The 27521-nt window shown below is 53.9% G+C and overlaps 2 protein-coding genes across 8 annotated transcripts in view; both read right to left on the minus strand.

Moving 5' to 3' along the window:
* The window catches only part of FLYWCH1 (FLYWCH-type zinc finger 1), a 41801-nt gene extending 35088 nt beyond the window's left edge, over positions 1-6713 (minus strand). For 2 of the 5 annotated variants that reach the window (XM_031658559.1, XM_031658560.1), the window contains exons 1-2: positions 6497-6713; positions 4378-4492 (exon numbers count right to left, since the gene is read on the minus strand). The gene's annotated coding sequence lies outside the window, so the exon portion shown is untranslated. Of the gene's footprint in view, positions 1-4377; positions 6417-6496 lie in introns of those variants that run through there. The other 3 variants (XM_031658556.1, XM_031658558.1, XM_031658557.1) reach the window with 2 other exon arrangements.
* A 9517-nt stretch (positions 6714-16230) lies between these two features.
* On the minus strand, positions 16231-27025 carry FLYWCH2 (FLYWCH family member 2). 3 transcript variants are annotated; one of them, XM_003916406.5, is made up of 4 exons: positions 26463-27025; positions 19968-20063; positions 18832-19251; positions 16231-16556 (listed from the first exon to the last, which is right to left on the minus strand). In XM_003916406.5, exons 3-4 carry the CDS (start codon positions 19151-19153, stop codon positions 16456-16458), a joined length of 423 nt encoding a protein of 140 aa, XP_003916455.1. In that variant the 5' UTR covers positions 19154-19251; positions 19968-20063; positions 26463-27025; the 3' UTR covers positions 16231-16455. The 3 variants fall into 3 exon arrangements, with proteins under 3 accessions (XP_003916455.1, XP_009194054.1, XP_009194053.1); XM_009195790.3 differs by lacking the exon at positions 26463-27025 and adding an exon at positions 20635-21376; XM_009195789.3 differs by lacking the exon at positions 26463-27025 and adding an exon at positions 20571-21376.
* Positions 27026-27521: the final 496 nt, after the last annotated feature.

Genomic DNA, 27521 nt, shown 5'->3' on the forward strand with positions numbered 1-27521 from the left:
CTCGGTAAAGTCACACCGGTGGCAGTTTTCAAACAAGAATTTGGAAATTTTGCCAAGTTGGAAAAAAAAATTCAAGAGGATTTCCAAAATGTTGTGTTTGCAAAAAGTATTACTTAGAACTGGGCATGGTGGCGCGTATCTGTAGTCCCAGCTACTTGGGACGTTGCCTCAGGAAAATGGCTTGAGCCCAGGAGTTTGAAGCTAACTAACCTAGGCGACATCTCAAGACCCCAACTCAAGAAACAAAAACTAGGCCGGACGCGGTGGCTCACGCCTGTAATCCCAGCACTTCGGGGAGGCCGAGGTGGGCGGATCACGAGGTCAAGAGATCGAGACCATCCCGGCCAACATGGTGAAACCCTGTCTCTACTAAAAATACGAAAATTAGCTGGGCGTGGTGGCGGATACCTGTGGTCCCAGCTACTCGGGAGGCCGAGGCTGCAGTGAGCAGAGATCGTGCCACTGCACTCCAGCCTGGGCAACAGAGCGAGACTCTATCTCAAAAAAAAAAAAAAAAAAAAAAAAAAAGGAAAGGAAAAAAAACTAGCTGGGCATGGTGGCACATGCCTATAACCCCAGCTACTCAGGAGGCTGAGGGAGAAAAATCGTTTGTACTCAAGAGGTGGAAGTTACAGGGAGCGGAGATCCCACCATTGCACTCCAGTCTGGGTGACAAGAGCCAAACTGCGTTGCAAAAAAAAAAAAAAAATGTAACATGCTTACTTTGTATCATTGGGAAAGTCATGGCTTCCTTTTTTCCTTTTCCTTTTCTTTTTTTTTTTTTGAGACAGAGTTTCACTCTTTCACCCAGGCTGGAGTGCAGTGGCATGATCTCAGCTCACTGCAACCTCCGCTTTCTGGTTTCAAGCGATTGTCCTGCCTCAGCTTCCCAAGTAGCTGGGATTACAGGTGTGCGCTACCACGCCTGGCTAATTTTTGTATTTTTTCAATAGAGACAGGGTTTCACCATGTTGTCCAGGCTGGTCTCGAACTCCTGACCTCATGATCCACCCATCTCGGCCTCCCAAAGTGCTGGGATTACAGGCGTGAGCCACCACGCCTGGCTGAGTTCCTCTTTTTTGAAAGTATCAGCAATTTAACAAGTTTCAGGAGCCTTACGAGTATTGGGGGAACTTCAAGAAGAGAGGAATTTGCTCAAATTTTAAGTACTACAGGCAAAATCTGATGGAGAAAGCATCTTGGGCTTGCCTTCTGTGTCTCAGGATATCAAACAACAGATTATTTATTTTTTTGAGACAGAGTCTTGCTCTGTCCCCCAGGCTGGAGTGCAGTGGCACGACCTCGGCTCACTGCAAGCTCCGCCTCCCGGATTCACATCATTCTCCTGCCTCAGCCTCTCCAGTAGCTGGGACTACAGGCGCCCGCCACAACGTCTGGCTAATTTTTTGTATTTTGTTAGTAGAGACAGGGTTAGCCAGGATGGTCTCGATCTCCTGACCTCCTGATCTGCCCGCCTCGGCCTCCCAAAGTGCTGGGATTACAGGCGTGAGCCACCACGCCTGGCCTCTCTTTTCATTTTGAGATGGAGTCCCACTCTGTTGTCCAGGCTGGAGTACAGTTGCATGATCTCAGCTCACTGCAACCTCCACCTCCCAGGTTAAGTAATTCTCCTGCCTCAGCCTCCTGAGTAGCTGGGATTACAGGCGCGCACCACCACACCCAGCTAATTTTTGTTTTTAGTAGAAACGAGGTTTCACCATGTTGGCCAGGCTGGTCTCGAACTTCTGACCTCAAGTGATTGGCCCGTCTTCGCCTCCCAAAATGCTGGGATTACAGGTGTGAGCCACGGCACCTGGCCGAAACAACAGACTTTCAAAAGTCTAAGGTTCCTTATGGAGACTTCCAGCAAGGCAAATTCAGGTGAGCTTATCTGGTAAATGAGTACTACATAATCAGGCCAAATCTAATGAGATCAGCCTTATAATCAAAAATACGTTTCCTTGCCCAGGCACAGTGGCTTACGCCTGTAATCCCAGCACTTTGGAAGGCCGAGGCGGGAAGATCACTTGAGGTCAGGAGTTTGAGACCAGCCTGGCCAACTTGATGAAACACCGTGTCCACTAAAAATACAAAAATTAGAACTGAAAAAAAAATACAAAAATTAGCTGAGTGTGGTGGTGTGTGCCTGGAATCCCAACTACTTGGGAGGCTGAGGCAGGAGAACTGCTTGAACCCGGGAGGCAGAGGTTGCAGTGAGCTAAGATCACACAACCACACTCCAGCGTAGGTGACAGGGTAAGACTCCGTCTCCAAAAAAAAAAAAAAAAAATTTCCTTGATTATGAGATCAAAAGAAAAATGTGTACTTCAGTGGAAAATGATACATTGTTTAGAACACATCTTTCCAGATTATCTTATTCTCTTCTTTGAGCTATTTGTACAACTCTGTAAATTGTGAACAGCTGAGAAAAATGCAAAGTAATTCTAGCATATAGGAGACAGGGTCTAGCTCTGCTGCCCAGGCTGGAGTGCAGTGGTGCAATCACTACAGCCTCAAACTCCCAGGCTCAAGCGATCCTCCCAACTCGACCTCCTGAAGTGCTGAGACTACAGGTGTGAGCCACCAGGCCTGGCGTCTCTTTTTCTGTTTAAATAAATACGGCCGGGCGCAGTGGCTCACACCTGTAATCCCAACACTTTGGGGGGCCAAGGTGGGCATATAACGAGGTCAGGAGATCGAGACCATCCTGGTGAACACGGTGAAACCCCGTCTCTACTAAAAATACAAAAAAATTAGCCGGCCATGGTGGTGGGCACGTGTAGTCCCAGCTACTTGGGAGGCTGAGGCAGGAGAATGGCGTGAGCCTGGGAGGCAGAGCTTGCAGTGAGCTGAGACCGTGCCACTGCACTGCACTGGGCAACAGAGCAAGACTCTGTCTCAGTAAATAAATAAATAAATAAATAAATAAAATAAATACAGACATGTAAATAAATTCCCCCACTGTGGAAGAGGCCCAGTTTTGCCTCCATTTGCACATTCACTTCAATATTCCTGATCTAGAATCTTCCAGATTATTCTTTGGATTCTCTTTTTTTTTTTTTCCCCCATCACAGAGTCTTCTGTCTCCCAGGCTAGAGAGCAGTGGCTATATCTCAGCTCACTGCAACCTCCGATTTCTGGGCTCAAATCATTCTCCTGCCTTTGCCTCCCATGATCTGCCCACCTTGGCTTCTCAAAGTGCTGGGATTACAGGCATGAGCCACCACGACCAGCCCATGTAATTTTAAAAATTGCTGACTGGAACCTAATGATTTTAACACCAATGACTAAGCAGTTTGAAAAACAGTGCCCTAGACCAAAACAAAGGAAATAAAACTGTTTTATACTCATGTAAAACAAACACATGTTAAAGATTTCACTTATTGTTAAAGAGCCAGTGAGCCGGAGCTCGGGAGTTCGAGACCAGCCTGGCCATCATGGTGAAACCCTGTCTCTACTAAAAATACAAAAAAATTAGCCGGGTGTGGTGCGTGCCTGTAATCCCAGCTGCTCAGGAGGCTCAGGCAGAACTGATTGAACCTACCTGGGAGATGGAGGTTGCAGTGAGCCAAGATCGCACCACTGCACTCCAGCCTAGGCAACAAAATGAGACTCTGTCTCAGGAGGAAAAAAAAAAAAGAAATTTTCAGTGCATTTAACAAAAAACAAGTATATTTTATGAAACTTTTGTTACTGTAAGCGCATTTTTTTTTTTTTTTTTTTGAGACAGTCTCACTCTGTCACCCAGGCTGGAGTGAAGTGGCTCGATTCTGGCTCACTCAACCTCTGCCTCCTGAGTTCAAGCGATTCTGCTCCTCAGGCTCCTGAGTAGCTGGGATTACAGGTACCCGCCACCACGCCCAGCTACATTTTCTGTATTTTTAGTAAAGACGGGGTTTCACCATATTAGCCAGGCTGGTCTCAAACTCCTGACCTCTGGTGATCTGCCCGCCTCGGCCTCCCAAAGTGCTGGGATTACAGACACGAACCACCATGCCTGGCCACACTCAGTACAGATTTCTTAAGTGAATGGAGCACGGGCTGGCAGACGTGCACGGAAAGCACCAAAGTCTCAGTTTATGGTGCATCACTCTTATCCTCTCTCCCCATCTCCCAGAACTGTAGGTGCGGAGCAATTTGAGTGCAATGCCAGATGGCCTGCTGAGACACTGCGGTCCTGCCGGTGGCCACAAGGGCTCAGTGTAGCCTGCTGGGACACTGCGGTCCTGCTGGTGGCGACAAGGGCTCGGTATAGACCTAAGGGTCACATGTCAGCAACTGTCAGGTGTCTTTCAGACACCAGCGGGTCCAAACTCTAATCAGTAAGGCTGGAAAACCAGGAGGCTCTTTTGGCAGCTGAAGGAGCAACAGAATTACCTTTACATGTGAGTGAGAGACGCCACCATCATCTCCCACACCTGGGTCACGGCGCTGGCTTGCTGGGCAGGAGACCCCGGGGGAAAATCCTGTAACTTCTCTGGGCTGGTTTCACCTGTGAAGAAAGAAAAGTGGCAAATGAAATATCGCAAGTGAAATAATTCCATGCACTGTCGAGTGTTACAGAAGAACAAGGCATTCTGCATCCAGGTGCAGCAGGGGTGCTGAGGGATAGGAGCAGGAGGAGGGAAGGCGCTTTGTTTAAAAAGCTTCTGAATGGGCTGGTGGCAAGGTGGCTCACACCTGTCATCTCAGCAGTTTGAAAGACTCAGGTGAGAGAATTGTTTGAGCCCAGGAGTTCGAGACCACCCCTCCACACACACCATTTCTACAAAATTAAAAAAAAAAAAAAAAAAAAAAGCGCTCCTGGAAGACTCCAATGTCTACCCACCTCCCACCTACCCACAACTGAGCCATGAGCATTGGAGGTGCACTTGCCTTGGACATGAACCCCTATGGTGATAGCACACGCTCAGTGGGTACACACAGACTTTCCTCCTGGAGAGGCTGAAGGTGGCAGAGATGCCCAGATAATTAAAATTGACTCAAAATGAGCTTCACAATCTCAGCACTGTCGACATTTTGGGCCGGATGATTCTGCTGTGGGAGGCTGTGCTGTTCAGCAGCATCCCCGGTCTCTACCTGCCAGATCCTAGTGTCATGCCTTACCACACATTGTGACCATCAGCATTGCAGAATGTTCCCTGGGGTGCAAAATTGCCCGAGAGCCACAGCTCCAAAGCAACTTAGAAATCAGAGGGCACAGAAAGGGAGAGCTTGGCCAATGAGACCCCCCAGCCGGGTATTCCCCAATCACCCTCCATCATAATCTTAGCGAAGTTTATTTACTCCTTCCCATAGCTTAATGCATCCTCAAATCTCTCTCCCTTTATGCCTGATATACCCATCTTCCCTCTCTCCTTTCCATTCCCACCACCTCAGGACATCATCCCTTACCACAACCTCTTTAGCCCAAGCCAAAGCCTCTGAACGATCTTGCCAGCTCTGGCAAGCAGCCACTCCAATTCTCCCTATAGGGTGCTGACAGGCCACTCTTCCTAAAGCTTAACTTTCAGCCTGTCTCTCCCCAGTTAAATCATCTCCATCTCCAGCTTTAGTGCATCATCAGCTGGGTGTCATAAACACTCCACAATGTAGTCCCAACCTCAGCCTTGTTCCTTCCACACGTGCCGCCAGTAGCATTTGGGAGAGGAATAAGAGAAACATGATAGAATCACACGAGAAAATCTAGATCAAGCCCTGGAAATCATATTGACCCTGGAAAGCAGAAATATGAAAATAAAAATAAGCCGTTTCTTCGGAATTGGAGTTCGCACATGATTATCTGACTATGGAAGTTCAGTTTCCTCCCAGGACAAGGAATAAAGGGAACAACGGGCAGGGTTTCGAGCGAGGGTTTCAACTACGTCAGACCCGCTATGTGCAGGCTCCATGGGTTAGCCGCGGCCTTCTGGAACCGGGTGGAAGAGAATGGAACGGAATTGAATCCGAACAGATCCAGCTGCGTCATGTGAGCTTAAACAAGCGTCTCCCTTTAAACTTGTGCTTCAGTCATCCAGACCCACAGGCGCAGTGTACACGCGTAAAAGGCATTTCTCAGTGTCGGCTGTGGGTCAGCAAAGTTCGAAAGCCGTCACCGGAGATCTATAGAGTCAGAAGCCGGAGCGGGGTGCGTCCAGATCCGCAAAAGTGCAAGGTCACTGGGACCGCCCGAGCTGCAACCGTGGGACGGGGCTGGTGCTGCGGGTTCAGGAAGGCAGCGCTGGGCGGGGCGGACACCGCCAGGGAACGGAGGGCGAGTGCTGGGGACCTCGAAGTGGGGGTGTCGGGCTTAGGCCAGGGGACGGGGGTGGGGTGAGGAAGGAGGGGCGAGGAGCAAGGAGGGAATCGCGGGACACCCCACAGGAGGCGGCTGAGCGCCGAGACGCAGACCCCTCCCCAGCACCCGCAGCCCTCGGGACCCCCGGGAGAGCCGGGCCGGGGGCGCGTCCACGCCGGGGACGCGGGACTCTCCCGGCCCGCAGGGGCCCGTCCTCACCGACGGCAGCGGGGCCCTCCCTCTCCGGCGACAGCGCCGCGGCGGGTCCCTCAGCCTCTGCCGCTGCAGCAGCGGGGGTCGACCTCGCGGCCCAGGCAGTCGCCGCCACGCCGACCCCGGCGCCCGCTCCCAGCCCGGACCTGCCCCGCGGGAGCGAGCCCCGTGACCGCGCGCGCGACCCCGCCGGGCAGCCGGCCTTGCGGAACGCCCAGGCGGGCTCCTTCCGAGCATGCGCAGCAAGACCGCGTGGCCCGTTCCTCAGGTAAATCCGCTCCTCCGGGTCTTCCCTGCGCGTCGCCGAGCCGCAGGCCTGGCCTATCAACGCATGGGGGCGGGGACGTAGCTCACTGAAAAGGCGGGGCCATCCCGAGATTGGACGCCGGCGTCCAGGGGCGGAGCTAGGATGGGGGTGCTGGACGGGACGCTCTTGGCGTAAAGGGGCTGGAGTAGGGGGCGCTTAATTGAGACCTCAGGACGGTCCCCAGGATCTGAGGATGCCCGCAGGAAGCGGAGCGCTTGCTGAGATGCAACCTTGGGTCTGTCAGTTTCCTGAGCCCGTGGAAAGGCGATTCTCATGCATCTCATTGACGCCCCCAGTGACCCTACCCCAGAGCGGAGCCAGTGTGATATTCAAATAAACAGCTATAGCAACGGATTATAACCTTGACTACGATGAGAGTCCAAACTGAAGGAAATAAGTCAATGCGGGAGAAGGGACAGTTCTTTCTTACATCAGAAAGCCAACAACAAAAAAAAATACCTTGGCCGGGCGCGGTGGCTCCTGCCTGTATTCCCAGCACTTTGGGAGGCCGAGGCGGGTGGATCACCTGAGGTCAGTAGTTCAAGACCAGCCTGGTCAATATGGTGAAACCCCGTTTCTACTAAAAATACAAACATTAGCCGGGTGTGGTGGTGGGCGCCTGTAATCCCAGCTACTCGTGAGGCTGAGGCGGGAGAATCACTTGAACCCGGGAGGCGGAGGTTGCAGTGAGCTGAGATGGCGCCACTGCACTCCAGCCTGGGCAACAGTGAGACTGTGTCAAAAAAATAAAAAATAAAAAAGCAGAAATATTACATAGTATTACAAAGGCTGCATGACGAGTGATGTAACACATAGAATGTAGAAGCAGATATGACAGCCAGTAGTCTTCTGTTAAGCCAGCAACAAAGATATTTGCAAAAATGTAAAACTATGTCACTGTTCTCTCTAAATTTCTTTGGAAAAATATTGTAGTTTTCCATAAAACTATGTTATGTTAACAATCAGTTTACTGTTGTTGTTTTTTTTAGTAAGAGCTTTATTGAAATATAATTCACATACCATACATTTCTCCCATTTAAAGTGTACAATTAAATGATATTTAGTATAATCACAGAGTTGTGCAAGCAGCACCATAGTCAGTTTTAAAACCTTTTATCACTCCAAGAAGAAACCATTTCGTATAAATGAAATCATGCAACAAATATGTGGTCTCTTGTGACTGACTTCTTTCACCTAGCCTTAGCATAGCACTTTCAAAGTTCATCCATGTTGGCCAGGTACAGTGACTCGTGCTTGTAATCCCAGCACTTTGGGAAGCTGAGACAGGAGCATCGTTTGAGCCCAGGAGTTTGAGACCAGCATAGGCAACACAGTGAGACTCTTTCTCTACAGAAAAAAAAAAAAAAAAAAGAGGAACAAGAAAAAATTAACTGGATGTGGTGATGCGCTGTAGTCCAAGCTACTCAGGAGGCTGAGGTGGAAGGATTGCTTGAGCTTGGGAGTTTGAGGATGCAGTGAGCTGCGCTCATGCTACTGCACTCCAGGCTGGGTGACAGAGCAAGACCCTGTTTTTCAAAAAAAAAAAAAAAAAAAAAAAGTGGCAGAACTTAATTACTTGTTTTTTTTTCTTCTTGAGATGGAGTCTTGCTCTGTCGCCCAGGCTGGAGTGCAGTGGCACGATCTCAGCTCACTGCAACCTCCACCTCCCGGGTTCAAGTGATTCTCCTGCCTCAGTCTCCTGTGCAGCTGGGATTACAGGCACTTGTCACCACGCCCAGCTTTTTTTGAGAGAAGTCTGACTGCCACACCCAGGCTGGAGTACAATGGTGCTATGTCGGCTAACTGCAACCTTTGCTTTCCAGGTTCAAGCGATTCTCCTGTCTCAGCTTCCCCAGTAGCTGGGACTACATGCCTGCGCCACCATGCCCGGCTGATTTTTGTATTTTTAGGAGAGACGGGGTTCCACCATGTTGTCCAGGCTGGTCTCGAACTCCTGACCTCACGTAATCTGCCCGACTTGGTCTCCCAAAGTGCTGGGATTACAGGCATGAGCCACCATGCCTGGCAGGATGCTGTTTTTGTTTATTTGTTTTGTTTTTGAGACATAATCTCCCTCTGTCGTCCAGGGTGGAGTGCAGTGGTGAGATCACAGTCCACTGCAGCCTCAATCAAACTCTTGGGTTCCATTGATCCTCTTGCCTCGGCCTCCAAAGTAGCTGGCACTACAGGTGCACAACACAGCACCCTGCTAATTTTTGTATTTTTAGTAGAGACGAGGTTTCACCACGTTGGCCAGGATGGTCTCCTGACCTCAGGTGATCCACCCACCTCGACCTGCCAAAGTGCTAGGATTACAGGCATGAACCACTGCGATCTGCCTGTTATTCCTTTTCAATATTCTTTTGCCACCTCTGGGTCTCTTGAGTTTCCAGTTGTCATCTTTCTTGTCAATCTTTGTGAAAATGAATCACTACCTTTAATTTTACATCATTGAGACCACTGCAATTATTATTATTATAATTATTTTGAGGCAGAGTCTCGCTTTGTTGCCCAGGCTGGAGGGCAATGGTGCGATCTCGGCTTACTGCAAACTCTGCCTCCGGGTTCAAGTGATTCTTCCACCTTAGGCTCCCGAGTAGCTGGGATTACAGGTGTGCACCACCGCTACGTCTAAGTTTTTAATTTTTTTTTTTTTTTTTTTGAGACGAAGTTTCGCTCTTCTTGCCTAGGCTGGAGTGCAATGGCGTGATCTCGGCTCACCGCAACCTCCGCCTCCCAGATTCAAGCGATTCTCCTGCCTCAGCCTCCCGAGTAGCTGGGATTACAGGCACCACCACGCCTGGCTAGTTTAGCATTTTTAGCAGAGACGGGGTTTCTCCATGTTGGTCAGGCTGTTCTTGAACTTCCGACCTCAAGTGATCCACCCGCCTTGGCCTCCCAAAGTGCTGAGATTACAGGCGTAAGCCACCCCGCCCGATCTTAATTTTAATTTCAATTTTTACTAGAGACGTAGTCTCCCTATTCCCGAGGCTGCTCTCAAACTCCTGAGCTCAAGCGATTCTCTCGCCTTGGCCTCCCGAAGCACTGTGAAACAGACGTGAGCCACCCCAGTCAGCCTCCTTTTGGTATTCTTGCAACTTTTCTGTAGGTGAGAAATTATGTCAAAGTAGAAGCTGGACAAAGGAAATACTCCTTTCATCCCCTGAGCATTCCACGAGGTGAAAGCCTGCTTTTCCCGTTGGTCCAACCCTCGCCCATTGGTTCAGCCCCGGCCCATCCCTCGCCCATTGGTCCAGCCCCGCCCATTGGTTCAGCCCCGCCCTACACCCATTGGTTCCGCTCCCTTCTATTGGCTCAGCCCCCCTTTGGCCCCGCCCCACCCATTAGTTCAGCCCCCGTCCATTGATGTCCAGCACTCTCCCATTGGTCCAGGCCTTGCCTATTGGTTTAGCCCTCGACCATTGGCTCACCCCTCGCCCATTGGTCCCACCCCCACCCACAGGCCCCGCCCTCGCCGCTGCGCGTCCCTGGCCCACCGCGCGCCATTCTCCAGCAAGGAGAATACACTCGGCATTCTCCAGCAATGCGGTGCGCTACCGGGTTGACTCTAAGTGCGAGGAGCCGCAGGGTCCTGGTTACTGTTTTCCTGTGACGCTTGGCGGCGGCGGCCAGAGCGGCCCCAGCACCGCGCCCTGGGCTCACTGCGGCTCTCCTATCATCCCGGGGTCGTCACGGTCCGCCTGCACCCTTCTCCCCGCCCAAGCCTCCCTCTGGCTGCGCGTCATCGGCTGGCTCGCGGAGGGCGCCGCTCCACCCTGGGAGACCCCGCGCCCCCGCCTCACGGCCTGCCCATCTCCTCTCGCTCTAAAGCGGCCGCTGGAGGAGCCCCAGGTCTGGCGGGTCCATGTCCAGGTGCCCTGGGTTCCCGCACGACCCACGGCCTCCTGCGTCCCGCACCTGTTGTGTCCTGCAGCCGCCCGCGTCCTCTCTGGGAGCCCTTCCTTCCCTTAGTCCGTCCACATCCCCTGCGGTTCCTCTGAAATCCGCGCCCCAATCCCGGAACCTCGGCTCTTCCGCAAGCTCTTCGTCCCCGCCTCCCCAGCCCCCAGGTGTCCTCCGCGTTCTGTATCCCCCTGCACCACACCGCTCCCTCTCTCCTTGCCCTCCGCACTGGGACCCTCGGGGACCAAAATCGTCCAAAATGCCTTCCCTGGTGTCGAGTTTATGTTAAGGGGTGGGGTGGGGAGACCAAAAAGGAGTGGATGTGGTAACCACGGGGACGCCGTGTGTCCGAGTCGGGCGCCTTTCGGCGGAGACGCGACGGGAGGAGGGGCTGCGGCTCGTGCCCTGGGCAGCGACAGTGTGGACTCCATTGCAATTCTCCAACGGCTGCCACCCGCAGTGTCAACACACAGATCCCCTCCATCCCTTACAGTCGCCCACCTCCCATCCCTGCACAAGGCACCTTAGAGCCGGTGTCTGGGCCTTAAGGAGCCCGGGTGGGGGTCAGGCGGGTGGGCTGAGCGGGACGGAGGCTGCGGGGAGGAACCGCACTCTTGGCTGCCGGCACTGCCTGGGTCCTGGAAAGGCTGCTGGGCAGCCGCTGAGTCCGCGCGCGTCCTCTCCTGACGGCCAGGAGCATCGGCCAGAACGTCTCCACATTTCGGCCCTGAACCCGGATGAGGCCCTGCCCAGCGCTCAGTGCTGTCCAAGGAAAATGAGACCTGGAGGTGAAAAGCGCAGAGGCTGTGCACGCAAGGGCCAAGCGGAGGATGCGTTATTACTGTTTTCTTCTTGATGATAAAACCGGGTGTTGACAAATGCCAGAGAGTTTGGCATTCACAGGCCGTGGGTTGAATGTAACTTGCATCCTTCCAGTGCGGCAATCTCACTTCTAGAACTCTGTCCTAGGAACATAACAAGGCTATTTCAGGATTGCTTACAACCTGGAAGCAACTGGGATGTGTCTGGCCATTGGAGCTGGTGGATTTCACGCATCCCTGCCGTGGGCGTCAAGCAGCAAAAAGGATGTGCAGCATTCATACGAGGGAAGACATTTGTAACTCATTATGAAAAAATGTGTGGGTCGGTCGCGGTGGCTCACACCTGTAATCCCAGTACTTTGGGTGATCCAGGTGGGTGGATCACTTGAGGTCAGGAGTTCAAGACCAGCCTGGCCAACATGGCGAAACCCCGTCTCTACTAAAAACACAAAAATTAGCCAGGCATGGTGGCGTGCCCCTGTAGTCTCTGCTTCTCGGGAGGCTGAGGCAGGAGAATCACTTGAACCCAGGAGGCAGAGGTTGCAGTGAGCCGAGATCTCCCCACTGCACTCCAGCCTGGGCGACAGAGCGAGACTGTCTCAACAACAAGTGTGGCATCACCTTGATTTTCTGAAAATAGAAAAATTGAAAAAATATATATTTTCTGGCCGGGCACGGTGGCTCACGCCTGTAATCCTAGCACTTTGGGAGGCTGAGGCGGGCGGATCACCTGAGGTCGGGAGTTCGAGACGAGCCTGACCAACATGGAGAAACCCTGTCTCTACTAAAAGTACAAAATTAGCTGGGTGTGGTGGTGCATGCATGTAATCCCAGCTACTAGAGAGACTCAGGCAGGAGAATCACTTGGACCCGGGAGGCAGAGGTTGCGGTGAGCCAAGATCGCACCATTGCACTCCAGCCTGGGCAACAAGAGCGAAACTCTGGCTAAAAAAATAATTATATATATATGTGTGTGTGTATATATATATACACACACACAGACACACATATTTTTTAAAAATTTACCTCTAAGTAGTGGAATTACTGGAGGTAATTTGTAATTTTTCTCTTTTTCAAAATTAAAATTAATGACATCTACACTCAGCAACCAAACATATGGGAGGGGTGCACCGTTCTTGGAGCTACTGCAATACCAGGTCAATGCGTGGAGTGAACTGAGTAAGCTCCTACTGCAATCCCTTGCTCCAAAAATCCACTTTATATACATTTTTTTAGACAGGGTCTCACCATGTCACCCAAGCTGGAGCTCAGTGGTGCCATCATGGCTCAATGCAGCCTTGACTTCCTAGGCTCAAGCGATCCTCCAGCCTCAGCCTCTTGAGTAGCTGGACTGTAGGTGAGCTCAGGTGATCCTCCTGGCTCAGCTTCCCCAGTAGCTGGGACTACAGGCACACACCACCACCACACCTGGCTAATTTTTGTATTTGTTTTGTAGATTCAGGGTCTCACTATGTTGCCCAGGCTGGCCCCCACTGGGTTGGCCTCTGTCATATACCCCGGGGCACCCAGACTCCTCAGTGGTCCTTAGCCTCAGGTTCATAGATTCATCAGTCAGGGATTTCTGTTTCCTCTGTGGCTCTGCAGGGGACGGGGTTGTGACCTGTTTACCACTAGATCCCGCTTGGGCCTGTATATCAAGGTCCCCAAGAAGTGAAGGGGCAAGAAAGCAGCAGAATTTTTAAATTTTTCAATTTAATTAAAAAAATTAATGTTTTAAAATTTGTGTTTGGACCTAAAATGTGAATGAATATTCACAATTGCATTTTTTGTTTGTTTTTGAGACGGAGTTTTGCTCTTGTTGCCCAGGCTGGAGTGCAATGGCATGATCTTAGCTCACTGCAACTTCCGTCTCCTGGGTTCAAGTGATTCTCCTGCCTCAGCCTCCTGAGCAGATGGGATTACAGATGCCCCCTGCCATGCCCCGCCAATGTTTTATATTTTTGGGTGGAGACAGAGTTTCACCATGTTGGCTAGGTTTCTCTCCAACTCCTGACCTCAGGTGATCCACCCGCCTTGGCCTCTCAAAGTATTGGGATTACAGGCGTGAGCCACCATGCCCGGCCCTAATTGCAATTTTTTAAAAAGTTATTTGTTTTTTGAGATGGAGACTTGCTCTGTCACTCAGGCTGGAGTGCAGTGGCATGATCTCAGCTCACTGCAGCCTCCACCTCCCGGGTTCAAGCCATTCTCCTGCCTCAGCCTCCCGAGTAGCTGGGACTAGAGGCACCCACCACCACGCCTGGCTAATTTTTGTATTTTTTTTTAGTAGAGACAGGGTTTCGCCATGTTGGCCAGGCTGGTCTTGAAATCCCAACCTTAGCTGGTCCACCCGCCTCAGCCTCCCGAAGGCTGGGATTACAGGCATGAGCCACTGCACCCGGCCTATAATTTCAATTTTAATATCAAATTGCTAACATTAGGCCAGGCACGGTGGCGTGCACCTGTAATCTCAGCACTTTGGGAGGCCGAGATGGGAAGATCGCTTGAGCCCAAAAGTTTGAGACCAGCCTGGCCAACACAGCGAGACCCTATCTCCTCAAAAACTCAAAAAAGTAGCCAAGCCTGCCTGTAGTCTCAGCTGCTCAGGAGGCTGAGGTGGGAGGATGATTGCTTGAACCTGGAAGGTCTGCTGCACTCCAGCCTGGGCAACAGAGCAGAACCCGGTCCCTGTCTCAAAAAATAAATAAATAAATAAATAATAAAGAACAGAAGGAAAGGGGCTCCAGGATATGGGTGGCAAAAAAAAGGCAACATGGGGTCCTAACCTGGCCATTTTTGTCCTCACTGCTCACTGGGATGTGGTGTGGATGATGCTGGGTGACGTCACGGAACCAGCGGTGATCCTCTCAGGCACACTCACGTTAACATGGCTATGACTGGGAAGGTTGTGCTCAGAGGTGGAGGCAGAATGGTTTTGGAGTCTGCTGCCTGCATTCTCCAAATGGTTTGGCAAAAGAGAAGTGTGTGGAGGAGAGACAGAGGGAGGGACAGAGAAAAAGAGGAGAGAGAGAGGGAAGGAGAGCCGGGGAACCCAGGCCAGGGCTATGCAGTATGCCCTGCGTGCTCCTGCAACTTTTATGCTCCAAATGTTTAAAAATAAAACCAGAGGGTGAGGAAAACAGTGATGTGGCCAGGCCCAGCGTGCAGGCTCCAGCTCCCTTGTATGCATCTCCCTCCTGGCCGACTGCCAACGCCACTGAGAGACTCAGGCCCAGGTGCACCCTTGCTGTTCCCCCAACTCCACTTAAGGGGGCACCAAAAATGCTCCCCCGCTCCTGGCCCTGCTGCTGCACAGTCACCCCTCACTGCCGGGTAAGGCTTCCCAGGCAACAGCAGGAGGGGCCTGATGGTGCCACACTGAGTACAGGGCAGGGGCGCCCCACAGTGACCCTGCCCTCTGACCCACCCCAGCTTCCTCTTCCTCACTCCCACTTCTTGAGGTTGCACCTGACACGTCCTGCCCTGACATCCTCAGGCATCCTTAACATCTGACAAGAACAGATAGCCAAGAGTACTTGGGAACAGGCCTCGAGCAGTGGCTCACACCTGTAATCCCAGCACTTTGGGAGGCCGAGGCGGGCAAATCACCTGAGGTCAAGAGTTCCAGACCAGCCTGGCTAACATGGTGAAACCCCATCTCTACTAAAAATACAAAAACTTAGCCAGGCATGGTGGTGCGCACCTGTGATCCCAGCTACTTGAGAGGCTGAAGCAGGAGAATGGCTTGAACCTGGGAGGCGGCAGTTGCAGTGAGCCGAGATCGCACCGCTGCACTCCAGCCTGGGCAACAGAGTGAGACCCCATCTCAAAAAACAAAACAAAACAAACAAACAAAAAAACACTTGGGAAAGGAGAAAGCATGGTGAACACAGAAGCCATTTGAATACAGAATCAGGGCCGGGCATGGTGGCTCATGCCTGTAATCCCAGCACTTTGGGAGGCTGAGGCAGGCAGATTACTAAGGTCAGGAGTTCAAGACCAGCCTGGCCAACATGGTAAAACCCCATCTCTACTAAATATATAAAAATTAGCCAGGCGTGATGGCGGGCGCCTATAATCCCAGCTACTCAGGAGGCTGAGTCAAGAGAATCGCTTGAACCCGGGAAGTGGTGGTTACAATGAGTCCAGATTGTGCCACTGCACTCCAGCCTGTGCGACAAGAGTGAAATTCCACCTCAAAACAAACAAACAAACAAACAAAACCCTAACATTGCCTTGAGCCCAGAGGCAGTTTTAAAAGAATGAGGACTGCATGGGAAGCCTCTTGGAGGCTCGCTGACTTGGGAGCTCAAGTAGGGTAGCTGTGCTTCCTTCACCTCCCCTCCAGCAGGGGTGACACCCAGGGGGCCAGGGCAGGAACTCCGGTTCCCTCATCCCACAAACCCCCTGGAAAGAACATGACAGGCAGGCCGCATGTGCTTTTGTCAGGTTCCTCCCTGAACCCACCCATGAGCTGCAGGCCTACCTCTCCCTCAGCAGAATCCGGGAGCTACCATTCTCAGCAAGGCTGAGCTCCCTTAGTGCCTGGGAGCTGTCAGTCTGGGAGGCTTCATGGAGGAAGCGAAACTTGGGTCAGGGAGGGCAGTGACTAAGGGGCACTCTGGAAGGGCCCAGTAAGGGCTGGGGTGGGGAGACCCAGGGGTGGTGGCATCAGAGCTGAGCCTCAAAGGACCTAGAAGCCTGGAATGTTTAAAACCTGCCCATTATGGGGTCTAGCGAACAGCTTCTTTTATTCTTGTTTGAAAGTACTTTTCTGCTTACAAAAGTAACTTATACTTGATCTAAAAAAAAAGAAAGAAAGAAATTACACAATGTTGAAAGCAAAGATTCACCGATTGGGCCCCCGAAGCCCTGCGGACAGAGAAGAGCCTATGGCCGGATTGGTGGCCTGGGAGGATGCGCTGTCGTCAATGTTACAGGGACTTGCCAGGTGCCACAGGGCAGGGGGCGGAGTTCTCCCCAGCAGCCTCAGGAGGCCCTGCTGCTAATGCACTGTCTTCTGTTCTATCTGCGCCTGCAAGAGAAGAAGGTGGATCAGGCTGGTGTCAATGGAGAAGGGAGGGCTGAGCTTGGGTGTTGGGGGTCTACCAGGCCTCACTCTCACCCCAGCCAGTGGATGTTCCAGGGCCAGAAGTCTCTGCCTGACTGAGAAGTGACTGCTACTCAGGGACACTGCTCCCAAGGCCACCAGCCCAGGGCCACAAAAGCTGCTAAAATCATTTCCAGGAAACGTGAGGCCAAGTTTGTGCTGAGCACTGGGAAGCCACAGCCATCGCCTCTGCTGGACCTGGGGTGGGGACAGAAGGACGGAGGAGTTGGCAGGTGGGGGTGGTCGATGCTCGAGGGTGACTGCCTGCGGGACCCCTGGGGCCTGATGGAGCCCTGCTCTGCCTTTCATCTGGAGAAGATAGCTGTGCTCCAATTCTCACAAAGGGCCTAGATGGATCCCAGCAGTAAGCAGGAGTCTCAAAGGGGCTAGGAGGACCTTGAGATGCTCTCATTCCACAGAGCTAATAGACCCTGAGCCAAACTCCAACCCCCTCTGCCCTCTACAGGGACCTCCTGGTGGCCTCAGGGTGGTGACTTCACTCCTCTGAGCCCTGCCTCCCACAGGCTGTGGGGACTGCACCCTCTGCCCAAGGTTGGCGGGAGAAGCCAGGGGGACACACAGAGGCTCTCAGAGCAAGACTGGATGGTGGGGGCTTCGCAGTGAGAGCCAGGCACTCCCACCAGCTCTGGGAGGACGGGGTCCTTCTGAGTTCCACAGCACTGCTCACACCAGGCCTGAGACTCCAGCAAAGGAATGGAGGCCGAGGGGTCCACTAGGTTCCCTGAGAGCTCCAAGCCTGTGGCTGTGGACACCACCATCTCAGGCATTCTGGGGTCTCAGCCCCGGGGAGGCTATGGGGCTGTGACCCTCTGTGACCTCAGGCCACTCACCCCTCAATTTTCATCAGTGAGGCAGGGTCCCTGCCCTGCCAGCAAACTGAAGGAACCCTAAGAGCACCCCCTTTTCTTACAATGGGCTGCCAGTCTGAGTATCCTGGCTGACCCCAGGGGCCACCTGTTCAGAGGTCACAAGCCAAGGCCACCTGCTATGACTTTTCTTCTTCTTAGGGCATGGCAGAGCCCACTGCTAGTCGGGAAGAAACCCCAGTTCATCTTCTTCCCACCCACTGGGCATCCCCCTGCCCCATCTCTCTGGAACTTCCAGCTCAAAAGGTGTACCCAGCCCATTTCCTCTGCTGCCTAGGGCCCTGCCCCCTCCGCTGCCTGCCCTGGTGGAGCCCAGAGGCAGGACCTGTGGACCTGAGGACCTGCTGTGGGGCCAGGAGGGGGGACCTGTCCTCCTACAGGGGACAGCGGGGCAGGGCCTGGGCCACCTCAGGGAGAGCTGGGTGCAGGGAAAGGGGCAGCCCTGCTCTCATGCCATCTCTGCTACCATGCCCCACCTGGCTGTATCCCCCAAGTCTAGCTGACAGAAAGGTCTAGTACACAGCAGGGGCAGAGCCAAGGGCCCTGGGAGTGGGAGCCGGGGCTGAAGACACTCAATGCCTCCATCCATCGCATCACTCCCACAGTAAAGCAGAGGGAATGAACCTGACCCATCACCTCCAGCCAGCCTGCAGCAGCTAGGGCCACACCCCCAGCCCCACTCCCCCATGGGACCTGTGAGCCCCGAGCTCTGTCTCCCTGGAGGCTTGTCGGGGGGGGGGGTGATTGCTTGGGCAGAGGAGGTAGGAAGGGCAGGGGCAGTCCTGGAGAGCCAGGCTGAGGTCACTGCCTTGGTCTGCTGGGGGTCTCATCCTGCGTGCCTCGAGTCTCCAGAGCCCAGCCTGCACACAGCTGCTGTTCAGTGGATGTTGCTAAGTGACTGAACAGCGAGTGAGACAACAGGAGCTTTCTAGAACATATGGAAAGGTGACCTATCAAGCTCCTGGCCTTAGAGACTCTCACTGAGCAGCTGCAAGCCAAGACCTTGAAGCTGATAGCAGCTGCCTGTGGGCCCCACCACACCCTCAGATGCTCCCTTGTGAAGGAGTCAGTGGGCAGCGCATTCCAGAGTGGGGAACAGACGCAGAGAGGCAAGGCCGCTCAGAGGCAGGGTTGGAGGTCGGGGGATGCCCAGGCCTGTGCCCTAACCCCTGTGCCACTGCTCCCCACACGTAGTCAAAGTCAGGGAACGAGGACCTGCACGACAGGGAGAAGGGCCTGATGGAGCCAGCGCGGCTGTGGGGGCCACCCTGGGAGGTGCCAAGCTGTCCTGGGGGGCCGCTGTGGAGCCTTACCTGGGTCCTGCCTGCTGCGTTTCTGCTCAGGCTCTTGAGGGGCTGCCTCAATGGCCCGCTGGGCCTCGGGGTGGATCTGGAGGAGGGCCTTGGCAAGGGTGGCAGGGCCGGGCACCCCCAGGGACATGACGCAGTGCACGCCCTTGCGTTTGGCCCCCGCCACCTTGGTGCTGTCTTTGGAGGCTGTGAGTAGGACCAGTTTGGAGAACTTTCTGGGCTTCCTGGGGGCTGCCGGGACGACTTCTGTGCCTGGCTCGGGGGACGGCTCCTGGCCAGCCTTCACACTCTCACCCTCCTGCTCGCTGGGCTCAGGCAGGGGCATCCCTGGACCCAGGGCCTGTCCCTCAGGCCACGCTCAGCCCCCAGCAGGTGGATTTCTCCTACTCCCAGGCAAGCAACCTGGAGTTCAGCGGTTCCGTCCTAAGGAAGGAAGCAAAATCCCGTCAGTGGAGGAAGCCCTTGGGGGGCTCTAGACGCGGCTCTGGGAGGGAGGTGGGCAGATGGGGCTGCCTCACTGCTCTCTGGAGCCAAGGCTGGCGGGGGCCCTGATGGAACTAGGCTTCTGTTCTGCCAGTTCCTCTCCTGGCAGCCTTGGATATGTCACCCCCATCTAACCCCATCTGGAAAATGTGCACAGTAAACACTCTCCACAAGGGGCCATCAGAGTGACTAATGGACTAAGAGCCCAGCCACTACCGAGGGGCCTCCCACGTGCTGAGCACAGTCAAAGGGTTTCCACCCTGTGAACTGCTTCCAGTCCCCCATCCCACCCCTGTTATGACAGCAGGCTGTTTTTATGGACCCAGTCATAGTTGAGGACACTGAGGCATGCCAGGGTGATCCACACAGCCAGAGTGGCAGAGCTAGAGTGGACACAGAGCCCATGACCACACAGCATCTGATGTACTTCATCCATTTTAACTGACACTGGTGTCCCTGGGCACCAAGCATCAGAGCTAAGCACTTTGGGGACATGAGCTCAGTTTGTGTTGTCACAGGGAACATGGGCCAGGCACCTGCCAGCACTTTGCAGACCACAGCACTGCAGCTGGCCCTGGAAGGTGGGACAACCAGATCCAGTCGCATCCCCGTCTGGAGGCCCACAGTCTCCCCGACCCGCTGGTTCTCACACCAACCTTGTCTGAGCTGGTGTTGGCACTTCCCTGGCTCGGTGGGGACAGCGATATAATGTCTTGGATCCCACAGTCACTGAGGGCTCCTTGGCTTCTGGCCTGGAGAAGCAGAAAGGATGGGTTATAACCTTGTAGGGGCAAGCGCCCGGCTCTGGTTGGCCTGGAGACCCGGTCCTGAGGTGCTGTAGCACCAGTGTGGGGTGGCCTTTCTGTCTTTTGGGTGGGGATTGGGTGGTAGGCCGATGATGGGGACTTTCCCAGCCTACAGTTTTAGCCTAGACACAAGATTGCAGCCTGGGCAGCCACCTAGCCCCCTGTCCAGGACCCACGCAGGACAAGGCCCAGGGATGCCCACTTTTCCCTCGGGGCCAATCCCCCAACCTGGGCTTGAGGTTCTCATGGTCTCTTTGGACCCCTCCCAATGCGTCTGGTCTGAGGGGTCCATGCCCAGCACCCTGGCGTTTTCTAAGACCCTATTGTCCATGAGAGGGGCCTGAGGATGCAGGGCTGGAGTAGGGGGGTTGCAGGCCTTGTCCTGAGAGGTCCCCTCTGTAGTCCTCTGACCACTAAACAAAAGCAGATGTGAAGCCCCCACCCCAGGGGCACCTTCTCGAGGGGGTGGGCACTCGAAGAAATGCGCCAGGCAGCGAGTCACATGACTGCAGAGTACCGCAGGGATCGGGGTCGCGTTATCCATCCGCCTCCGGGCAAGCCAACCCCTGTTCCTCCCGCGCGGCCCTTCCGGCTCTGCTCATCTGCGTCACAGGGCGATGTGGGGATGCTGGAGACCTGGGGAGCCCCGGGAACCTCCAGTGGCAATGACCCGGCCAGCCACTCCAGGGCGGAAAAAGGTTACAGGAGGCCCCAACCACATAGCGCCCTGCTTCACACGCTGATTGGCTCCGGCGCACGTCCCTCTGGCGGCCGATCTCCCTACGCCTCCCACGCTCCGCAGCATGAACAGGAGGTCTGGGTAGGAAGAAATGCCAGGATCCCTGACCCCACGTCCGAGTCCACCCCGGGTCCTCTAGCGCCTCCCGCCGTGACGGCTCTGTGACCGCAGCGCTCCTAGAGTCCAAAAAACATGCAGCCTCTTGCATACCCAGCGTGTAAATTCCTGCAAAATACAGCAGTTCGTCCCCGCAAGGCTGGCAGGGACCCAGACCTAGCAGCCTGCTCCAGGCCAGCGGCCCTTCCAGGAGACCTCCACACTCACTCTGACCCCCAGACTGCACGCCTCCTTATATTAGGTTAGTGCAAAAGTAATTGCGGTTTTGCCATTGCTTTCAATGACAAAACCGCAATTAATTTTCACCAACCTAATATTTGGCACCTGAGGCACCTCCTTGCCATTCTATAGTCCCAGCCCTGCAGCCAGGCCAACTCTAAGCTGCAGAAAAGGGCCCGAAAGAGGCCGGGCGCGGCAGTTCACGCCTGTAATGCCCCAGCACTTTGGGAGTCCGAGGTGGGCGGATCACAAGGTCGGGAGATCTAGACCATCATGGCTAACACGGTGAAACCCTGTCTCTATTAAAAATACAAAAAATTAGCCGGGCTTGGTGGCGGCGCCTGTAGTCCCAGCTACTCAGGAGGCTGAAACAGGTGAATGGCGTGAACCCGGGAGGCGGAGCTTGCAGTGAGCCGAGATCATGCCACTGCACTCCAGCCTGGGCAACAGAGCGAGACTCCGTCCCCCCCCCGCAAAAAAAGGGCCGTCAGCCCCATCTCAAATTCAAACCCTATAGTAAAGGAACAAGACAGACCTAAACTACTGGCTAATTATCCAAAGAGAAAAGTCAGGAAAATAAAAAAAATCTCATTAAGTTGTAACAAGAAGGGAATCCTGAAATACGTAAATTGTGCTCTTTCATATTGTGAAATATATATTTGGTCTTTGACCCTCTCTCCTAGTATATAATTCCTAAAATTCCTCGAATCTCCAAAATGATGTCTTTTTGTATGCTTAGGTACTGATTGATGGCTGGTAGCCACTGGGCTGCTTCAGTGGGGCTGGTCACCCAAAAGACCAAGGCAGGGTTAGAGGGTTGGGACTTTCAGCCCCACTTCCAACCTCCAGGAAGGGGAGAGGGCCTGAAGGTTAAGTTGTTCACCAATGGCCTATGGTTCAATCAATCATGCCTATGTAATGAAGCCTCCATAAAAACCCAAAAGGAGAGGGTTCCCAGAGCTTCCAGGAACACATGGAGTCCTTGGAGGGGTGTGTGGGAGTTGGGAGTGGGGTGGGAATGGAAACTGAGCCCCTCCCACACATGCTGCTGCATTTATATACATAATATATATTATATATGACATATATAATATATAATATATATTATATATTTAAATATATATGTATTTTAGTTATTTTATTTTTTGAGACAGAATCTCGCTCTGTCACCAGGCTGGAGTGCAGTGGCGCAATCTCGGCTCACTGCAACCTCCATCTCCTGGGTTCCAGTGATCCTCCTGCCACAGCCTCCCACGTAGCTGGGACTACAGGTGTGCGCCACCACACCCACCTAATTTTTATATTTTTAGTAGAGACGGGGTTTCACCATGTTGGCCAGGATGGTCTTGATCTCTTGAACTCGTGATCCACCCGCCTCAGCCTCCACGCCTGGTTGCATTTATATTTTCATCTGTGTCCTTTATAATAAAATGGTAAATGTAAATAAGTTTTGTTTTTTGTTTTTTGTTTTTGAGATGGAGTCTTGCTCTGTCTCCCAGGCTGGAGTGCAGTGTTGTGATCTTGGCTCACTGCAACTTCTGCCTCCTGGGTTCAAGATATTCTCCTAAGTCTCCCAAGTAGCTGGGATTACTGGTGCGCACCACCATGCCCAGCTAATTTTTTGTATTTTTAGTAGAGATGGGGTTTCACCATGTTGGCCAAGCTGGTCTCGAACTCCTGACCTCAGGTGATCCACCTGCCTCGGCCTCCCAAAGTGCTGAGATTACAGGCGTGAGCTGCCACACCTGGCCTGTAAATAGTTTGTTTTTTTGAGATGGAATCTCGTTCTTGTCACCCAGGCTGGAGTGTAATGGAGCAATCTCAGCTTACTGCAACCTCTACTTCCCAGGTTCAAGCAATTCTCCTGCCTCAGCCTCCCGAGTAGCTGGGATTACAAGTGTCAGCCACTATGCCAAGCTAATTTTTGTATTTTTAGTTGAGTTGGGTTTTTACCATGTTGGCGAGGCTGGTCTCAAACTCCCAACCTCAAGTGATCCACCCGCCTCAGCCTCCCAAAGTGCTGGGATTACAAGCATGAGCCACCATGCCTGGCACTGTTTCCTTGAGTTCTTTGAGCCACTCTAGCAAATGATTTAACCCAAGGAAGGGGACATAGCAACCTGAGATTGTAGCTGGCCGGTCAGAGGCATGAGTAAGGTGGGAGGATCACTTAAGCCCAGGAGTTCGAGACCAGCCTGGCAACACAGGGAGACCTCGTCACTATAAAAAAATAAATTAGGCCGGGCGCGGTGGCTCAAGCCTGTAATCCCAGCACTTTGGGAGGCCGAGACGGGCGAATCACGAGGTCAGGAGATCGAGACCATCCTGGCTAACACAGTGAAACCCCGTCTCTACTAAAAAATACAAAAAAACTAGCCGGGCGATGTGGTGGGCGCCTGTAGTCCCAGCTACTCGGGAGGCTGAGGCAGGAGAATGGCGTAAACCCGGGAGGCAGAGCTTGCAGTGAGCTGAGATCCGGCCACTGCACTCCAGCCTGGGCGACAGAGCGAGACTCCGTCTCAAAAAAAAAAAAAAAATAAATAAATAAATAAATAAATTAATTAAATAAAAGAGAGAGAGAAAACCCTGCCACTCTGGTCCTCCTGCCTGCACCTAGCACAGAAGTAACCTGTCCAGAGCCACGTCCTTGGTCCTTGACCTGGGACCTGAGTCAGGAAAAATTATGTCAACCCTGACCTCTATTATTGCTACCCAATAATCTCCCTTCCCAGTGTCCCCATCACTCTACTCTGTCCCTGGGGAGATGGAGGCCTGGTCCAGAGCCAATGGCCTTGGGCAGCAGATACTTGAAGTCAGAAATGCCAGTTACAAAGAAAACTGATCCTCAGAGTTGAGGCCCTGCCTTGGAAGCCAGTGGTTGGGATTATAACCCAGATAATAAAATAAATATCCATGAGTCCAAGCTGATATAAATAATTGAATAAATAAATGTTGAAGAAGGGACAAATCTTCCTCAAGAGGAATTCTTTTTTTTTTTTTCTTTTTTTTAATTTGAGACGGAGTCTCGCTCTGTCGCCCAGGCTGGAGTGCAGTGGCCGGACCTCAGCTCACTGCAAGCTCCGCCTCCTGGGTTCACGCCATTCTCCTGCCTCAGCCTCCCGAGTAGCTGGGACTACAGGGGCCCACCACCGTGCCCCGCTAGTTTTTTGTATTTTTTTTAGTGTAGACGGGGTTTCACGGTGTTAGCCAGGATGGTCTCCATCTCCTGACCTCGTGATCCGCCCGTCTCGGCCTCCCAAAGTGCTGGGATTACAGGCGTGAGCCACCACGCCCGGCCAAACTGTATACTTTAAATGGGTAAATTGCACAGTATGTGAATTATCTCAATAAAGTTTTTAAATATTCAGAAAAAAGGTAAACTGAGTCTATTAACATATGAACAGCAGTTCTACAACCTCACTATTCCTAAGAATTACCCGGAGTTCTTTTTTCTTTTCTTTTCTTTTTTTTTTTTGAGACGGAGTTTCGCTCTTTTGCCCAGGCTGGAGTGCAATGGTGCAACCTTGGGTCACTGTAACCTCTGCCTCCCGGGTTCAAGCCATTCTCCCGCCTCAGCCTCCTGAGTAGCTGGGATTACAGGCATGCGCCACCATGCCTGGCAAATTTTGTATTTTTTGCAGAGACAGGGTTTCTCCATGTTGGTCAGGCTAGTCTCGAACTGCCAACTTCAGGTGATCCGCCCTCGTCAGCCTCCCAAAGTGTTGGGATTACAGGCGGGAGCCACCATGCCCGGCCCTGGCTAATTTTTTGTCTGTTTGTTTTGAGATGGAGTCTCTCTGCCGCTCGGGCTGAATTGCAGCAGTGCAGTCTCGGCTCACTGCAACCTCTGCCTCCCGGATTCAAGTCATTATTCTGCCTCAGCCTCTGGAGTAGCTGGGATTACAGGCGCCCGCCACCACGCCCGGCTAATTTTTGTATTTTTAGTAGCGACAGGGTTTCGCTATGTTGGCCAGGCTGGTCTGGAACTCCTGACCTCGTGATCCACCCGCCCTGGCCTCCCAAAGTGCTGGGATTACAGGCTTGAGCCACCGCGCCCGGCCTTGTATTTTTGTTTTAGTAGAGACGGGGTTTCCCCGTGTTAGTCAGAATGGTCTCTATCTCCTGACCTTGTGATCTGCCCGCCTCAGCCTCCCAAAGTGCTGGGATTACAGGCGTGAGGCACTGCACCCGACCTGTGTTGCTTTAAGCCACCATATTTATCAGGACAGCAACAGGAAACTAATACAAGTTTCAGTCCCTTACTGATGAGGTTCTGGAAGACAGGACCCCTGCCTGGTGCCTCATGGTGGACCCACAGAATCATCTTCATACGAAAGGGAGAGAAACATCAATGTCCACTACCACCGGCATCCTCAGCCGCGAGGACAAATCCCTTGCCCTCCCGGCAGGTTTCATCCGCGTAACGGAAACAGCGGTGAATTTATTAGAGGATGTTAACAGCTGATAGGCAAGGGTGAAGTCATTGCAAAAGTTCCCAGGCGATATGGACAGCCGCTCCCCAATAATCACTGCTCCACGCAGTCCACGGTGGGGGGCTGTGATTGACCCCCTGACGGGATGACGGGACACTAAGGTGTGCAGTACACATCCTTATAGGGAGATTTTAAAAACCGGCTGTGACCCCTGCCCCAAGAAGGCCAAGAACTGCTACTCTATGGTGTGCAGTGCAGACCTTTCCCACGATGGGAATTTCAGTCGTGGCAGCTCCTTCTCCTAATCACCAGGGCTCAGAATCTTTCTTTTACTCCTCCTTTACCCGATGCAATCGGCATCAAACGCGGGCTGTGCTGCGCCCAAATGGTCCCAGCTTCCCGGCTCTCTCCTTTCCCAAGAATACCCACACCCTGAGGTCCCAAGTGTCTCCCCCGCCCCAGTATCTCACGCCTCCAAGTAGCTGCCGTCCCTGCAGGGACCTCCAGAGCTGCAAGCGGGGGACGGGGCCGGCGGGGGTTGGGGGGCGCCGGGAAGGCAGCGCTGGGCGCCGCGGACACCGCCAGGGGCCGGCGGGCTAGTGCGGAGCTCCTTCATGTGGGGGTGTTGAGGCTCTGGCCAGGGTACGGGAGGGTGGGGGAGGAGGGGCGAGAGGCAAGGAGGGAATCGCGGGAGACCTCACAGGAGGCGGCCTGAGTGTCGGGACGCGGACCCCTCCTCAGCACCCGCAGCCCTCGGGACCCCCGGGAGAGCCGGGCCGGGGACGCGACCACGCCGAGGACGCGCGACCCTCCCCGCCCGCCGGGGCCCGTCCTCACCGACGGCAGCGGTGCCCTCCCTCTCCGGCGACAGCGCCGCGGCGGGTCCCTCAACCTCCGCGCCAAGGGCCCCCGCCTCAGCTCGCGCCGTCACCTCAAGCCGGGGTCACTGCAGGCGCATGCGCAGCAAGGTCACAAGGGCCTTGTCTTCTAGCGGGGGCCGATCCTCCGGGTCTTGCCCGAGCGGTGTATAGCTGGACGTCCAGCCAATCGGAGGGAGGAGGCGGGGCCAAAATTCAGTAAGGGGGCGGGAAGACCCGGGAATGGGTGTCATCGTCAGAGGCGGAGCCTCGGGGGACCTGCGGCCTGGATCCGGGTCCCGGGCAAGGTTCTCCCAGCACCAGTGGGTGGGCTTTACTGCGACCCCAGGGCTTCCTCATCTATTTGACTCCGGCTCCCTGCGAGGGAAACTGGAGCATTTGTTTAAAGGTTTTGCTCTCCCCTGTCGCGATACCGAGCATGAGGAGGGAAGGTCTTTAGGCTCAAAGAAGCCACTGCCTTGCTTTCATCTCTGCATCCTTGACGACGCAGCAGCCTCATCCGCGCCATTGGTCCTGCCCTCGTCTATTAGTTTAGCCCCTGCCCATTGGTCCAGCCCTCACCCATTAGTCCCGCCCTCGCCCTGTAGTTCAGCCCCTGTCCATTCATCCTTTCACGTTATTGGTTCAGCCCTGGCCCATTGGGCCCACCCCTGCCCACGGGCCCCACCCTCTCGGTGTCCAACCACGTTCACCCGGCCCAAGGGGTGCCCGGGACACTCGTCATCCTCCAGCCCCCCAGTGCGGTGGGACTGGGCTGGCTCCGGGCACAGGGAGATGCGGGGCCCTGGGCCCTGCTTTCCTGGGACATTTGGTTGCAGCGGCCAGAGCGGCCCCGGCACGGCCCCCTAGGCTCACCGCGGCTCTCCCAGGCCCGCAGGGTCGCCACCACTCCGCCTGCCCCCTTGGCCCCCCCAAGCCTGGCTCCGCGCCCCGTCCCCCTCGCTCTAAAGCGGCCGCTGAATGTGCCACCGCCCCAGGGCTCCAGGGTCCTGGTCGAGGTCCTCTGGGACCTCCCGCA

This window comes from Papio anubis, chromosome 18, assembly GCF_008728515.1.
Source record: "Papio anubis isolate 15944 chromosome 18, Panubis1.0, whole genome shotgun sequence".
NCBI classification, from domain to species: domain Eukaryota; kingdom Metazoa; phylum Chordata; class Mammalia; order Primates; family Cercopithecidae; genus Papio; species Papio anubis.

Coding starts and splice junctions, on each gene's coding strand:
- FLYWCH2 (XM_003916406.5), bottom strand. CDS start 19,153: ATGCCCCTGCCTGAGCCCAGCGAGCAGGAGGGTGAGAGTGTGAAGGCT. Junction 16,557..18,831: donor ACGCAGCAGGCAGGACCCAG/GTAAGGCTCCAC, acceptor CTTCTCTTGCAG/GCGCAGATAGAACAGAAGAC.